This window comes from Coregonus clupeaformis, chromosome 29 (genome assembly GCF_020615455.1).
Source record: "Coregonus clupeaformis isolate EN_2021a chromosome 29, ASM2061545v1, whole genome shotgun sequence".
NCBI classification, from domain to species: Eukaryota; Metazoa; Chordata; class Actinopteri; order Salmoniformes; family Salmonidae; genus Coregonus; species Coregonus clupeaformis.
In genome coordinates, this window is record NC_059220.1 from 8,450,809 (window position 1) to 8,467,285 (window position 16,477).

A 16,477-nucleotide genomic window follows, 5' to 3' on the forward strand; every position below is an offset into this window, starting at 1 on the left:
CGGACCCAGATTAAGCCTAGTAATGGATTAGAAAGAATTGTCAATGGAGAATCTTCATTGAGGGATGGTTTCTCAGGGACGGATTGAGGCTAGTCCTAGACTATAAAACCCAGGACTAGTCTTAAAGTAACTGTCCAGCGTAAATCTCACTTTTAAAAGTTATATTCTGTTAACTCATACCTAAATAATGTTGTTGACTCATCCTATACTTGTATTTGTGGCAAAAGCATAAATTAGAGAAAAAAAAACTTCACAAACCCCACCTCAAACAGACCGTTTCAAAAATGCTTGCTATTTCCTCATAGAGGATGATGTCATGTTGGCTCATTGGCTGAGCTATTGAAGGTACCAACCTATTGTAACCTCGAAGCAGATTGGTTTGTCCCCGATCTTCCTGTCAATCATGGTGGCCTCCAGGAATGCCCCAAAGAGGAAGAACTCCTCCACTTTCCCTGTGGCACTCTGGATGGAGAGAGACACAAAAATTAACACGGATATACATTGTATTCTTGATGGATGGAGACACAAAGATCATAATGGAAACCCTCATATGTGATAACTAGATGTACACTGCATGACCAAAAGAATGTGGACACCTGCTCGTCGAACATCTCATTCCAAAATCATGGGCATTAATATGAATTTGGTCACCCCTTTGCTGCTATAACAGCCTCCACTCTTCTGGGAAGGCTTTCCACTAGATGTTGGAACTTTGCTGTGGGGACTTCCATTCAGCCACAAGAGCATTAATGACTTTGCGCACTGATGTTGTGCGATTCGGCTTGCAGTCAACGATGGGGTTGAGGTCAGGGCTCTGTGCAGGCCAGTCAAGTTCTTCCACACCGATCTCGACAAATCATTTCTGTATGGACCTCGCTTTGTGCACAGGGGCATTGTCATTCTGAAACAGGAAAGGGCCTTCCCCAAACTGTTGCCACAAAGTTGGAGGCATAGAATCGTAGAGAATGTCATTATCTGCTGTAGCGTTAAGATTTCCCGTCACTGGAACTAAGGGGCCTAGCCCGAACCATGAAAAACAGCCCCAGACCATTAATCCTCCTCTACCAAACTTTACATTTGGCACTATGCATTGGGGCAGGAAGCGTTCTTCTGGCACCCACCAAATCCAGATTCCTCCGTCAGACTGCCAGATGGTGACGCGTGATTCATCACTCCAGACAACGCATTTCCACTGGTGTCCAATGGCGGCGAGCTTTACACCACTCCAGCCGATGCTTGGCATTGCGCATGGTGATCTTAGGCTTATGTGCGGCTGCTCGGCCATGGAAACCCATTTCATTAAGCTCCTGACAGTTCTTGTGCTGACGTTGCTTCCAGAGGCAGTTTGGAACTCTGTAGTGAGTGTTGCAACCGAGGACAGATTCTTTTTTACGCGCTATGCATGTCAGCACTCGGTGGTCTCGTTCTGTGAGTTTGTGTGGCCTACCACTTCGCGGCTGAGCCGTCGTTGTTCCTAGACGTTTCCACTTCACAATAACAGCACTTACAGTTGACCGGGACAGCTCTAGCTGGGCAGAAATTTGACGAACTAACTTGTTGGAAAGGTGGCATCCTATGACGGTGCCACGGTGAAAGTCACTGAGCTCTTCAGTAAGGCCATTCTACTGCCAATATTTGTCTATGGAGATTGCATGGCTGTGTGCTCGATTTTATACACCTGTCAGCAACGGGTGTGGCTGAAATAGCCGAATCCACTAATTTGAAGGGGTGTCCACATATTTTTGTATATATAATGTATGGTTTGAGAATGCTGTAACGTGTATAATATGGTGTATGATGTATCAAAATATATGAGACTATGGTGAGTATTGCCATGATGAGTATGGAAATATGGTGCATGCAGAGTTCTGGTCCAGGATCTGGCAAAGACCAGTGACGGTTAGATAGACGCTCCCTCGCTCTATCGGCTCTGTGACTTACATTGTCTGAACACATAAAAGACCTCTATCGATGGAAACAGTCAGTTAATAATGTAGCATCAAGGATCAGCTAAATAAAGATGATGAATAATTTAGTCTGATTGCACCGCAATGACCTGTTGTTGTGAGGTGTCAGTCACTGTAGGAGGGTTTGTCTGCTTGAGCACTCACCCAAGAAAGAAAGAAAGAAAGAAAGAAAGAAAGAAAGAGAGAAAGAAAGAGAGAGAGAGAGAGAGAGAAAGAGAGAGAGAGAGAGAGAGCGAGAGAGAGAAAGAGACAAAGAGAGAGAGAGAGAGAGACAGAGCGTGTGTGTGTGTATGTATGTGTGTGTGTGTGTGTGCGTGTGTGTGTGTGAGACCCACCTCTGAGATGTTGGGCACCCCCTCCACCTTGACCTCGGTGGAGCTCATGACCTCCGGAGAGGAGGTGTCCAGGATCTCCACACCCAGGCTGACCAGCAGACGGGCCCTGAAGGACACCCCCTCCCCCAGACCCTCGTTCAGGTCCTGGTGCTCGTCCATGATGGTGTAGCTACGTGTGGAGCCATACATGTTCACCCAGGCCGGACCCAGGGTGGGAAGGAAGCCTGGCAGAGAAGGGTATGGGTGTTAAGAACATGGCAACTTTGCAATTGCTTTTGGAGATTGGAGCGCTAACACAGCCAACTCCGGACCACACACTGTTAAAACGCATCTCTCGGTTGGTTAAACATGGTCAGACTTTTCATGAGGTAATACTTCTCCAAATTGGTCCAGCTGGGACTCATTACACTTGACTTGACTCTACCCCAGGGCTCTCCAACCCTGTTCCTGGGGAGCTACCGTCCTGTAGGTTTTCACTCCAACCCTGTTCCTGGGGAGCTACCCTCCTGTAGGTTTTCACTCCAACCCTGTTCCTGGGGAGCTACCCTCCTGTAGGTTTTCACTCCAACCCTGTTCCTGGGGAGCTACCCTCCTGTAGGTTTTCACTCCAACTCTAATCTAGCACGCCTGATTCTAATCATTGGCTGGTTGTGAGTTGATTTAATAGATACAACTGGAGTTGGAGCAAAAACCTACAGGTGGGTAGCTCTCCGGGAACAGGGTTGGAGTGAAAACCTACAGGAGGGTAGCTCACCGGGAACAGGGTTGGAGTGAAAACCTACAGGAGGGTAGCTCTCCGGGAACAGGGTTGGAGTGAAAACCTACAGGAGGGTAGCTCTCCGGGAACAGGGTTGGAGTGAAAACCTACAGGAGGGTAGCTCTCCAGGAACAGGGTTGGAGTGAAAACCTACAGGAGGGATGGGCTCTACAGGAACAGGCTGGGAGAGCCCTGCTTTATACAAACACCAAATATATCAAAAATGAAACACAAAAAAAAGAAACGAAAACATTTCTCCACTGAAGCACCTTTGTCTCCATCATTGGCGATCTTTCTCAGGTCAATGAAGTGTGTTCCGAGGGCCACGTCGTTCACTTTGTCTGAGTCTCGGATCTGGACCTTCATGCGTTTGCAGAGCGGTGGAAACATCTCAGTGAAGATGATCTGCTCGTTCCAGATGGGCTCATAGCTGCTCTTCTGGATAGATGTTTTCCCCTGGGATCACAAAGCAGTCCAGAGAGACACTACAATAAAACAAGTTGTGCCCATTGCATATAGCATGACATAACATAGCGTAGCATAACATAGCGTAGCATAACATAGAATAACATATCATAGCATAACATAGCGTAGCATAACATAAAATAACATAGCGTAGCATAACATAACATAGCGTAGCATAACATAACGTAGCATAACATAGTTTAACATAACATAGCGTAGCATAACATAGTTTAACATAAACATAGAATAACATAACATAGTTTAACAGACACACGCATATAGATACATATGATAACACACGCACTCTACACACACGTACACATGGATATTGTATTGTTGATATGTGGTAGTAGAGTAGTGGCCTGAGGGCACACACTTAATGTGTTATGAAAAGTGTTATGAAATGTAATGTCATTTAATATTTTTTATTGTATATAACTGCCTTAATGTTGCTGGACCCCAGGAAGAGTAGCTGCTGCCTTGGCAGCAGCTAATGGGGATCCTTAATAAATACAAATAACATAACATAGTTTAACATAACATAGAATAACATAACATCATTTAAAGTAACATAGCATAACATAACATTGTTTAACGTAACATAGCATAGCACCAGAACAGTGCTATAACTTACCCTCTGGCCAGCGAACAGTATTTGTACATAAGGGTCCACAAGGTCCTTGTTCTCCCCTATGAAAGCCTTCTTGACATTAGCCATGATGCTGGTGTTCATCTTGGGAAGGCCCTCGGCTCGGTAGATCTTCACATAGTAGCGAGCCCACTGGCGCTCCGTGGGAACCCCCTCAGGTAACAGGAGGTTACTGAAACCACAGAATTAAAGAGAACACTTGTAACACACTGTGTTGCATCTCTATGACTAAAACAGCAATAGAAAGTAAGCAAGAATTGTGAGAGGGGAGATCTTTCGCAGGGCTCTTTAGAGCAGGGAGGGGCAACTTTGATAGTAGTGGGGGCCACAAAAAATCTGAACTCATCATGAGGGGCCGCAATGGCTCGCGGGTCTGCGTACCCACATCCATACCCACACATGTAGTCAGCCTCTTGCGGGCCCTAAGCAACGTTTTGTTGGGTAATTTACAACTACAATTACTACTTTTCTCACTCATATCCCAAGTAATATGTTGGTTATGGTTCATTACTACAACAGTATTACTGCTTTTTCCAGTGGTGTTAAGTACTTAAGTAAAAATACTTTAAAGTACAAATTAAGTAGTTTTTTGGGGTATCTGTACTTTACTTTACTATTTATATTTTGGACAACTTTTACTTTTACTTCACTACATTCCTAAAGAAAATAATGTACTTTTTACTCTATACATTTTCCCTGACACCCACCCAAAAATACCTGTTACATTTTGAATGCTTAGCAGGACATGAAAATTGTCCAATTCACGCACTTATCAAGAGAACATCCCTGGTCATCCCTACTGCCTCTAATCTGGCGGACTCACTAAACACACATGCTTCATTTGTAAATGATGTCTGAGTGTTGGAGTCTGCCCCTAGCGATCTGTAAATTAAAAAAAACCAGAAAATGGTTCCGTCTGGTTTGATTAATAGAAGGAATTCGAAATGATTATACATTTACTTTTGATACTTAAGTATATTTAAAACCAAATACTTTTAGACTTTCACTTTTACTTGAGTCATTTTCTATTAAGGTATCTTTACTTTTACTCAAGTATGACAATTGAGTACTTTTTCCACAACTGTTGTTTTCTCACTCATATCCCCAGTAATATGTTGGTTAGGGTTCATTACTTCTACAGTATTAGTGGTTTTCTCACTCATATCCCCAGTAATTTGTTGGTCGTTGTTTACCCTTCTATGTCATCTTCATCGGTTTCCGTGGCCTTGTGGGGAGTCTTGATGTTGTCTCCTTTACCCACGACGGCGATGTCACATTTAATGTAACCTTTGCACCCGGCAGTGATGTCATCAGGGTCAGAGAGAAGGGCCCATTTGTGGAAAAATTGGTGTTCTGTTGGACATTTTTAAAATAAAATAAAAACATCAACATGAATATGTATAACGGTAGGTACCAGAACCATAGATGGGTCAGTAGTAGCTACCATGTTTCCCTCTGTTTCTCCCTGACCTGGCTGTGAGTAGACAGTGCCTACGTCCAGTTTGAAAGAGCCAACCAGGGTCCCACTACGCAACAGGTTCTTGGAGTGGATTACCTGAGGGATGGATGAGCAGAGATGTGCTTCAATAACATGTGACCTGAATTGAATATTATGAATGACTATATAAATAATGGACACAGCGATTCCCATGGTTCTCCATTCATTTATATATGGAGGGGAATTCTTGCACGGCTGTTTGGTTGTTTGTATGGTGGTAGAGCTACTCACCGACAGCTTCAGGATCTTGTCAAACATAACATCCGATGGGACGTGGAAGTCAAAGACAAAATACTAAAAGAGAAATGTGAGATAAAGTAAATGCGTGAGGGTAGTTTGCTGTTAAAATGTGTAGCTTTATTGAAAAATGACTATACATGCAATTACAGTGTTGTAGATCTTGTTATAATCATCATCACCCTCATCATCATCATCATCATCACCCTCATCATCAACCTCCTCCTCCTCCTCCTCCTCATCATCATCATTCTAGAGCAGGTTGGTTACCTCATTGTAGTATGGGCAGTTTGTCGACTCCTTCATCTGAGTGTACTTCTTATCATCTCCGATCTCCACACAGACCACTGGGTCCATGTTCAGCCCTACTAGCTGTCTGGCCTCTACGATGGTAACACTAACCTAGTGAAATAGGGTTATCATGTATAAACACTCTAGAGTATAACACTAACCTGGTGAAATAGGGTGATCATGTATAAACACTCTTCAGTATAACAATATGTTAAATGCTGACTATTCCTTGATTCATTGAGCATACTGTATAGTTTCATTTACTTGGTAATCCACTGGTCTCCCGGCACTAGGTTCCATCTTAATGTCTGGTTTTGATCTGACGTTAGACACATGTTAGAAAGACGTTTCAGTGTGAATAAATCAATGCAGACTTTCATTTCAGAATTCTGTAAAACTAGAGGATACTACATTGTAAACAATGTAATTGAAACACCAGTCTTCAATCCAACACTCAGAGTTTGCTTCTATGTTATCTTACTACACTGAACAAAAATATAAACACAACATGTAAAGTGTTGGTCCCATGTTTCATGAACTGAAATAAAAGATCCCAGAAATGTTCCAAATTTGTTTACATCCCTGTTAGTGAGCATTTCTCCTCTGCCAAGATAATCCATCCACCTGACAGGTGTGGCGTATCAAGAAGCTGATTAAACAGAATGATCATTACACAGGTGCACCTTGTGCTGGGGACAATAAAAGGCCAATTGAAAATGTGCAGTTTTGTCCCACAACACAATGCCACAAATGCTTGTCGTCCTCACCAGGGTCTTGACCTGACCGCAGTTCGGCATCGTAACCATCTTCAGTGGGCGAATGCTCACCTTCGATGGCCACTGGCACACTGGAGAAGTGTGCTCTTCATGGATAAATCCCAGGTTCAACTGTACTGGGCAGATGGCAGACAGTGTGTATGGCAGGGTTCCCCAACTGGCGGCCCGTGGGCCGAATTTTGGGAAATAAAAAACTGTAAAAACACCAGGAAATCAGCTCCACAAATTTAATTGGAAATCTGTTCCCAAGTATTTCCATGCATAATAGAGAGACAAATGATCGTAAGCAAGTTTTGAAATTATTAATGTTTTAGTCAAATAATATACAGTGGGGAAAAAAAGTATTTAGTCAGCCACCAATTGTGCAAGTTCTCCCACTTAAAAAGATGAGAGAGGCCTGTAATTTTCATCATAGGTACACGTCAACTATGACAGACAAATTGAGATTTTCTTTCCCAGAAAATCACATTGTAGGATTTTTAATGAATTTATTTGCAAATTATGGTGGAAAATAAGTATTTGGTCACCTACAAACAAGCAAGATTTCTGGCTCTCACAGACCTGTAACTTCTTCTTTAAGAGGCTCCTCTGTCCTCCACTCGTTGCCTGTATTAATGGCACCTGTTTGAACTTGTTATCAGTATAAAAGACACCTGTCCACAACCTCAAACAGTCACACTCCAAACTCCACTATGGCCAAGACCAAAGAGCTGTCAAAGGACACCAGAAACAAAATTGTAGACCTGCACCAGGCTGGGAAGACTGAATCTGCAATAGGTAAGCAGCTTGGTTTGAAGAAATCAACTGTGGGAGCAATTATTAGGAAATGGAAGACATACAAGACCACTGATAATCTCCCTCGATCTGGGGCTCCACGCATGATCTCACCCGTGGGGTCAAAATGATCACAAGAACGGTGAGCAAAAATCCCAGAACCACACGGGGGGACCTAGTGAATGACCTGCAGAGAGCTGGGACCAAAGTAACAAAGCCTACCATCAGTAACACACTACGCCGCCAGGGACGCAAATCCTGCAGTGCCAGACGTGTCCCCCTGCTTAAGCCAGTACATGTCCAGGCCCGTCTGAAGTTTGCTAGAGTGAATTTGGATGATCCAGAAGAGGATTGGGAGAATGTCATATGGTCAGATGAAACCAAAATATAACTTTTTGGTAAAAACTCAACTCGTCGTGTTTGGAGGACAAAGAATACTGAGTTGCATCCAAAGAACACCATACCTACTGTGAAGCATGGGGGTGGAAACATCATGCTTTGGGGCTGTTTTTTCTGCAAAGGGACCAGGACGACTGATCCGTGTAAAGGAAAGAATGAATGGGGCCATGTATTGTGAGATTTTGAGTGAAAACCTCCTTCCATCAGCAAGGGCATTGAAGATGAAACGTGGCTGGGTCTTTCAGCATGACAATGATCCCAAACACACCGCCCGGGCAACGAAGGAGTGGCTTCGTAAGAAGCATTTCAAGGTCCTGGAGTGGCCTAGCCAGTCTCCAGATCTCAACCCCATAGAAAATCTTTGGAGTGAGTTGAAAGTCTGTGTTGCCCAGCGACAGCCCCAAAACATCACTGCTCTAGAAGAGATCTGCATGGAGGAATGGGCCAAAATACCAGCAACAGTGTGTGAAAACCTTGTGAAGACTTACAGAAAACGTTTGACCTGTGTCATTGCCAACAAAGGGTATATAACAAAGTATTGAGAAACTTTTGTTATTGACCAAATACTTATTTTCCACCATAATTTGCAAATAAATTCATTAAAAATCCTACAATGTGATTTTCTGGGAAAGAAAATCTCAATTTGTCTGTCATAGTTGACGTGTACCTATGATGAAAATTACAGGCCTCTCCCATCTTTTTAAGTGGGAGAACTTGCACAATTGGTGGCTGACTAAATACTTTTTTCCCCCACTGTATCTGTTTGTTGGTCAATTTGCGGTCTACAAATGATTTGTAATTATGTTCCAGTCCTCCCGACCATCCGCTCAAGAAAATAAAATCGGACTGGGATACAGCCATCCCAGCTCTGCAGATTTTGCTCAGTTGGTAGAGCATGGCACTTGCAACGCCAGGGTTGTGGGTTCGTTTCCCACGGGGGGCCAGCATGAAATTGCACACTACTAACTGTAAGTCGCTCTGGATAAGAGCGTCTGCTAAATGACTCAAATGTAAATGTAATGTTTTGGTACTGTCCATATGTAGCTTATACTATAATAATAATAATATGCCATTTAGCAGACGCTTTTATCCAAAGCGACTTACAGTCATGTACTATATAAAATGTATATAGTATGTGTAAGCTGGAAGTAGAAGCCTAAGTGTTGTTGTCCATTAGTTTACTCCAATTAGGGGAGGGGTGGTAAAGTTAGGGGAAAATAATAAAGCAAAATATATAAAAATGTTTTTTTTTAAATATATATGGGGGATTGGACATGGGGCAGACACTTACATGTCACGGTTTCGGCCGAGACTGCTCCTCCTCCTGGTTCGGGCAGGCTTCGGCGTTCGCCGTCCCCGGAATACTAGCTGCAACCGTTGTATGTTTCGTGGTGTGATTGCTTTAGTCTGTCTTGTACACCTGTGTCTGTTTGTGTTCTGATTACGTGTCTTATACGTTCCCTGTTTTGTATTAGTTAGATTGTGTGTTGTTGTTTGCCTGTCGTGCGGAGCTGCGTGTTTGCGCTCTGTTAGTTTTGTTTATTGTTTTACGCATGTTGCGTAATTCCCTCGCCTCCGTTTGTTTTCGAGGTCGTGTATTGTTTTGTTGCACTTTGGACTAGTAAAGTCTTTTGGACGAATCCTCTGTGTCCTGCGCCTGACTCCTCCACCACATCCACATCGGTTCTTTTGACAGAACAACACACCAACTATGGAGTCAGCAGGAGCAGCGGCGGCACCCAAGTCGCTGGAAGAGCGGATCAGCTATCAAGACACCATGATCCGGCAACTTGGGGCCGCCATGGACGAGGTGTCCAACACTCTGCGCCGGTTGGTGACTGGAGAGGTGCCTACGCCTTCTTACTCCATCCCATCACCAACGGCCAGTCCTCCTCTCTCAGCACCAGAACCCAGTGGCATTCGGCTCTCGCTCCCGAGGGCATATGACGGTTCTGCAGCCGGGTGTCAGGGGTTCCTCCTGCAGGTGGAACTCTACCTGGCTACCATACACCCAGCGCCCTCGGGATACGAGAGCGTCTCCGCCCTCATCTCCTGTCTATCCGGCAAGGCGTTGGAGTGGGCCAACGCCGAATGGAGGGGAATAGACGCCGCTACCATCACCTACGGGGAGCGTCTGTTCCACCTCCGACAGGGGAAGAGGAGCGCACAGGAGTTCGCACTGGAGTTCCGGACGCTAGCGGCGGATGCGGGGTGGAATGAGAGGGCCCTCATCGACCATTACCGGTGCAGCCTACGAGAGGACGTTCGTCGTGAGCTGGCCTGCAGGGACACCAACCTATCATTCGACCAAGTTGGTGGACATCTCCATACGCCTCGACACCCTGCTGGCTACCCGCGGACGTCCCGAGTGGGGGCCGACCATTCCACCCTCCAGCACCTCCGAGCCGATTCCCATGGAGCTCGGGGGTGCTGGCGCTAGAGAGAGGAGGAGAGAGAACCCGAGGGGGGCCACCCCCTGCACCAACTGTGGCCGTGGAGGACACACCGCGGCCAGGTGCTGGGGAGGGTCTCCTGGGAGAGGGGACAACAGGTCACGCACTGGGGAGTCATTTCAGGTGAGTAGGCGCCCCACTTACCCAGAGCTTTCTGTTGGTCACATGAGTATTCCTGTGAGATTTCCACAGGTGGCACCTCATTCCCAGCATAAGGCGCTAGTAGATTCAGGCGCAGCTGGGAATTTTATTGATCGGGCATTTTGTTATAGGTTTGGAATTCCCCTTCGGCCGGTAGAAGCCCCCTTTCCTGTCCACGCCTTAGACAGCCGGCCGTTGGGGTCGGGGCTGATCAGAGAAGTCACAGCACCACTTACTATGACGACGCAGGGGGGTCATGAGGAGATCATTCAGTTTTATCTGATTGACTCTCCTGCGTACCCCGTGGTGTTGGGGCTTCCCTGGTTAAGCACCCATGATCCTAACATTGCGTGGCAACAGAGGGCTCTTATGGAGTGGTCTGCCCAGTGTGTAGGGAGATGTCTAGGTGTTTCCTTAGGGGCGACCTCGGTTGAGAGTCCGAACCAAGTGCCCGCAATGCGCATTCCCCCTGAGTATGAGGACTTAGCACTCGTGTTCAGCAAGACGAGGGCAACACGGCTACCACCTCATAGACAGGGGGACTGTGCGATAAATCTCCAAACAGGAGCGGCTCTTCCGCGGAGCCGTGTGTATCCCCTGTCTCAAGAGGAGACAGAGGCTATGGAGACTTACATAGCCGAGTCCTTGGCACAGGGATACATACGGTTACATAGTACAGTTACCCTCTTCCACTGATTGCGAATATGACGGAGTCATTACGCGGAGCGCAGTTCTTCACAAAGTTGGATCTCAGGAGCGCGTACAATCTGGTGCGCATTAGGGAGGGGGATGAATGGAAAACGGCATTTAGCACCACCTCGGGTCATTACGAGTATCTCGTCATGCCATACGGGCTAATGAATGCTCCTTCAGTCTTCCAATCCTTTGTTGACGAGATTTTCCGGGACATGCATGGGCAGGGTGTGGTAGTGTACATCGACAACATCCTAGTGTACTCTTCTACACGAGCCGAGCATGTAGCCCTGGTGCGCCGAGTGTTGAGAAGACTGTTGGAGCATGACTTGTATGTCAAGGCAGAGAAATGCCTGTTCTTCCAGGAGTCCGTCTCCTTTTTGGGTTATCGGTTGTCCGCGTCTGGTGTGGAGATAGAGGTAGACCGTTTGTCGGCCGTGCGTAATTGGCAAACTCCAACCACTGTAAAAGAGGTGCAGCAGTTCTTGGGTTTTGCTAATTACTACCAGAGGTTTATTCGGGGCTTTGGACAGGTTGCAGCGCCCATTACGTCCCTGTTAAAGGGGGGTCCGGTTCGTCTGCAGTGGTCAGCTGAGGCGGACAGGGCATTTGTCAAACTGAAGAACCTGTTCACCTCGGCCCCGGTGCTGGCGCATCCGGATCCCTCTTTACCATTCCAAGTAGAGGTAGACGCGTCCGAGACCGGTATTGGGGCAGTCCTGTCACAACGGTCCAGCACGCCACCTAAACTCCGCCCCTGTGCGTTCTACTCTAAGAAACTCAGCTCGGCGGAGCGCAATTATGACGTTGGGGACAGGGAGCTGTTAGCTGTAGTCCAGGCCCTACCGGTGTGGAGGCATTGGCTTGAGGGGGCTCAACACCCTTTCCTCATTCTGACCGATCACCGTAACCTGGAGTACATCCGGGCAGCTAGGAGATTGAACCCTCGTCAGGCTAGGTGGAACATGTTCCTGACCCGGTTTGTTTTTAAGATCACATACATCCCAGGGTCCCAGAACGGTAAGGCAGACGCCCTGTCCCGGCGGTATGACACAGAGGAGAGGTCCATTGATCCCACTTCCATACTGCCGGAGTCTTGTCTGGTGGCTCCGGTGGTATGGGATGTCGATACGGAAATCGAGCGGGCACTGCGTGCCGACCCTACTCCCCCCGAGTGTCCTGTGGGGCGGAAGTACGTTCCGCTCGAGGTTCGTGATCGTCTTATTTATTGGGCTCATACATCACCCTCCTCTGGACATCCAGGTATTGGCCGGACAGTGCACTGCCTTAGCGTGAAATACTGGTGGCCAACGTTAGCTAAGGATGTGAGGGTTTATGTCTCCTCCTGCTCGGTGTGCGCCCAGTGTAAGGCGCTAAGACATTTGCCCAGGGGTAAGTTACATCCCCTGCCCGTTCCACAACGACCATGGTCCCACCTCTCGGTGGATTTTGTGACCGACCTACCCCCTTCCCAGGGGAATACCACCATTTTGGTCGTTGTGGATCGGTTTTCCAAGGCCTGTCATCTCCTCCCAATGCCGGGTCTCCCTACTGCCCTACAGACCGCCGAGGCCCTATTTACCCTCGTGTTCCGGCACTATGGGGTCCCCGAGGATATTGTGTCTGACCGAGGTCCCAAGTTTACCTCCAGAGTCTGGGGGGCGTTCATGGAACGCTTGGGGGTCTCGGTGAGCCTTACCTCGGGGTACCACCCAGAGAGCAATGGGCAGGTTGAACGAGTCAACCAGGATGTGGGTAGGTTTTGAGGTCCTATTGCCGGGACCGGCCGGAGGAGTGGTCCAGGTATATCCCTGGGCCGAGATGGCCCAGAACTCTCTCCGCCACTCCTCCACCGGTTTAACACCTTTCCAGTGTGTTTTAGGGTATCAGCCGGTCCTGGCACCGTGGCACGAGAGCCAGATCGAGGCCCCTGCGGTGGACGAGTGGATTCGGCGCTCGGAGGAGACGTGGGACGCTGCCCATGTCCATCTGCAGCGGGCCATCCGTCAACAAAAGGCGAGCGCCGTTCGCCACCGCAGTGAGGGACCGGTGTACGCACCGGGAGATCGAGTCTGGCTCTCGACTCGAAACCTGCCCCTCCGCCTGCCCTGCCGGAAGCTGGGTCGGCGGTTTGTGGGGCCCTTCAAAGTCCTGAGAAGATTGAACGAGGTGTGTTACAGGTTACAACTGCCTATTAAATACAAAAATATTAACCCCTCGTTCCATGTGTCTCTTCTCAGGCCGGTGGTAGCTGGCCCACTCCAAGAAGATGAGATAGGAGAGACCCCTCCGCCCCCTTTGGACATCGAGGGGCCCCGGCGTACAGGGTCCGGACCATCTTGGACTCGAGGCGCCGGATGAGTGGTCTCCAGTATCTCGTGGAGTGGGAGGGTACGGTCCGGAGGAACGGTGCTGGGTGCCTAGGAGGGACATCCTCGATCCATCCCTCCTGACTGAGTTCCACCGTGGGCATCCCACGCGCCCGGGTCCGCGTCCTCCTGGCCGTCCCCGAGGCCGGGGTCGGCGCGACGGCTGGAGCCGCGCGTCAAGGGGGGTACTGTCACGGTTTCGGCCGAGACTGCTCCTCCTCCTGGTTCGGGCAGGCTTCGGCGTTCGCCGTCCCCGGAGTACTAGCTGCCACCGTTGTATGTTTCGTGGTGTGATTGCTTTAGTCTGTCTTGTACACCTGTGTCTGTTTGTGTTCTGATTACGTGTCTTATAAGTTCCCTGTTTTGTATTAGTTAGATTGTGTGTTGTTGTTTGCCTGTCGTGCGGAGCTGCGTGTTTGCGCTCTGTTAGTTTTGTTTATTGTTTTACGCATGTTGCGTAATTCCCTCGCCTCCGTTTGTTTTCGAGGTCGTGTATTGTTTTGTTGCACTTTGGACTAGTAAAGTATTTTGGACGAATCCTCTGTGTCCTGCGCCTGACTCCTCCACCACATCCACATCGGTTATTTTGACATTACATTGATGGAAGCTACAATCTATCAGCAATATTAAAGCTGATCTACCCCTATAAAAAATATATATAAGAAAACAACAACAAAACTTCAGCATGCGGCTGAATTCAGTTGATCATCCCTGGTGTATGGCGTCAGGTGGGCGAGCGGTTTGTTGTGAACAGAGTGCCCCATGGTAGAGGTGGGGTTATGGTATGGGTAGGCATAAACTACGGACAACAAACACAATTGCATTTTATTGATGGCAAATTGAATGCACAGAGATACCGTGACGAGATCCTGAGGCCCATTGTCGTACCGTTCACCCCCCGCCATCACCTCATGTTTCAGCATGATAATGCACAGCCCCATGTTGCAAGGATTTGAACACAATTCCTGGAAGCTGAAAATGTTCCAGTTCTTCCATGGCCTGCATACTCACCAGACATGTCACCCATTGAGCATGTTTGGGATGCTCTGGATTGACATGTACGACAGCGTATTCCAGTTCCCGCCAATATCCAGCAACTTCGCACAGCCAATGAAGAGGAGTGGGACAACATTCCATAGGCCACAATCAACATCCTGATCAACTATCTGCGAAGGAGATGTGTCACACTGCATGAGGCAAATGGTGGTCACACCAGATTCTGACTGGTTTTCTGATCCATGCCCCTTTTTTTAAAGGTAATTGTGACCAACAGATGCATATTTGTATACCCAGTCATGTGAAACCCATAGATTAGGGCCTAATGAATTTATTTCCATTGACTGATTTCCTTATATGAACTGTAACTCAGTAAAATCTTTGAACTTGTTGCATGTTGCATTTATATTTTTGTTCAGTGTACATAGAAATATATGTTATGTGTAAATTGAATAGCAAACCACAAGCACCATAGAACTGTGCTCTGCTTACCTCTTGTTGGAGACATTAGTGGTGACGGCTGTGACTGAGGCCAGGGAGATGGTGTCAGGGTCAGGACCCCCTCCACCTCCCATCCCTCCCATGAAGTCCAGGTCCTCTGTCTCCAAGATGGCAGCCTCATCGCCTGGACAATCACAGTCAAGGAGGCCACACCTGTCAGAACAGCCTGACAGGATGACGATAGCTAAGCTTTTTTTCTTTCTTTCTTGTATTCATTTTTGTTTACATTCATGTTTAATGTTACTGTTTACAATTTATTGTAGGTTATGTTACACATTTTAATCTGTATTTTTCTCTTTTTTTGATATGTCATTTTATCAGAGAGTGAGGCGGACCAATGGTTGTATGAAAGTATTTTATGTATCTCCATTATTTTACATGAAACAATTGGTGTGTGTGTGTGTATGTATGTGTGTGTGTGTGTGTATGTTGTATTATACTGTACCCCCTCCTCCTTTCCCGTGGTCTGATTTATGGCCACGTGATTTCTTCATGATTCAGAACAGTCCTTTTCTTGCTCTGTGAAGTAGATAGAACTAGGGTAGTTTTGAGGGAGGTTATTGATGCGTAGAATGCGTTTTTAACCAATCAGCATTCAGGATTAGACCCACCCGTTTTATAATGATGCGTAGACTACGTTCTGGAGTTATTAAATCAACCAATACTGCACTGTGGATTCAATTTATTTGAACTTTTAGGGTCCCTATATAGTGCGCTACTTTTGACCTGTGCCCTATGTAGGGAATAGGGTGCCATTTCAGACGCACATCAGTCTCCTCTCATGGCACAGCATAAGAGTGAGTTGGTTAGTCTCAAATGGCATTTGAGCCTAACCCAGTGTATTTCTACTCTACCACCACACCCTCATTTGGCCTCCAATGGGGAGTTTAATAATTCACATCCCATGACCTTAATGCATTAATTAACCACGGATACATTTCACATGCTTTGTGGAAAATAAAAAACACTCACAATAATTAGTCTAAATGTAAAGCATCAGGATTGCAAAACATTTGATTAACAAGCTCTACTCAGAAATGTTGGTGAAACCATCATGAAATTGCTCAATTTTAAACTCACATGTCTAGAAAAAACATTGAATGAGATGAGACCATGAATTTTAAATGCTTCAAATGGCAGCAGCATTTTGCAATCTAATAGGAGCCCAGTAAAATC

The 16,477-nt window shown here is 46.8% G+C and overlaps 1 protein-coding gene across 1 annotated transcript in view; it reads right to left on the minus strand.

Moving 5' to 3' along the window:
* The window catches only part of LOC121544253 (otoferlin-like), a 39,995-nt gene extending 24,417 nt beyond the window's left edge, over positions 1-15,578 (minus strand). The window contains exons 1-11 of the mRNA XM_041854167.2: positions 15,575-15,578; positions 15,293-15,425; positions 6,464-6,518; positions 6,179-6,310; positions 5,903-5,965; positions 5,644-5,728; positions 5,367-5,526; positions 4,159-4,345; positions 3,329-3,515; positions 2,303-2,526; positions 354-462 (exon numbers count right to left, since the gene is read on the minus strand). Of these exons, the coding sequence (XP_041710101.2) occupies positions 354-462; positions 2,303-2,526; positions 3,329-3,515; positions 4,159-4,345; positions 5,367-5,526; positions 5,644-5,728; positions 5,903-5,965; positions 6,179-6,310; positions 6,464-6,518; positions 15,293-15,425; positions 15,575-15,578 (1,339 nt within the window). The remainder of the gene's footprint in view (positions 1-353; positions 463-2,302; positions 2,527-3,328; positions 3,516-4,158; positions 4,346-5,366; positions 5,527-5,643; positions 5,729-5,902; positions 5,966-6,178; positions 6,311-6,463; positions 6,519-15,292; positions 15,426-15,574) is intronic.
* Positions 15,579-16,477: the final 899 nt, after the last annotated feature.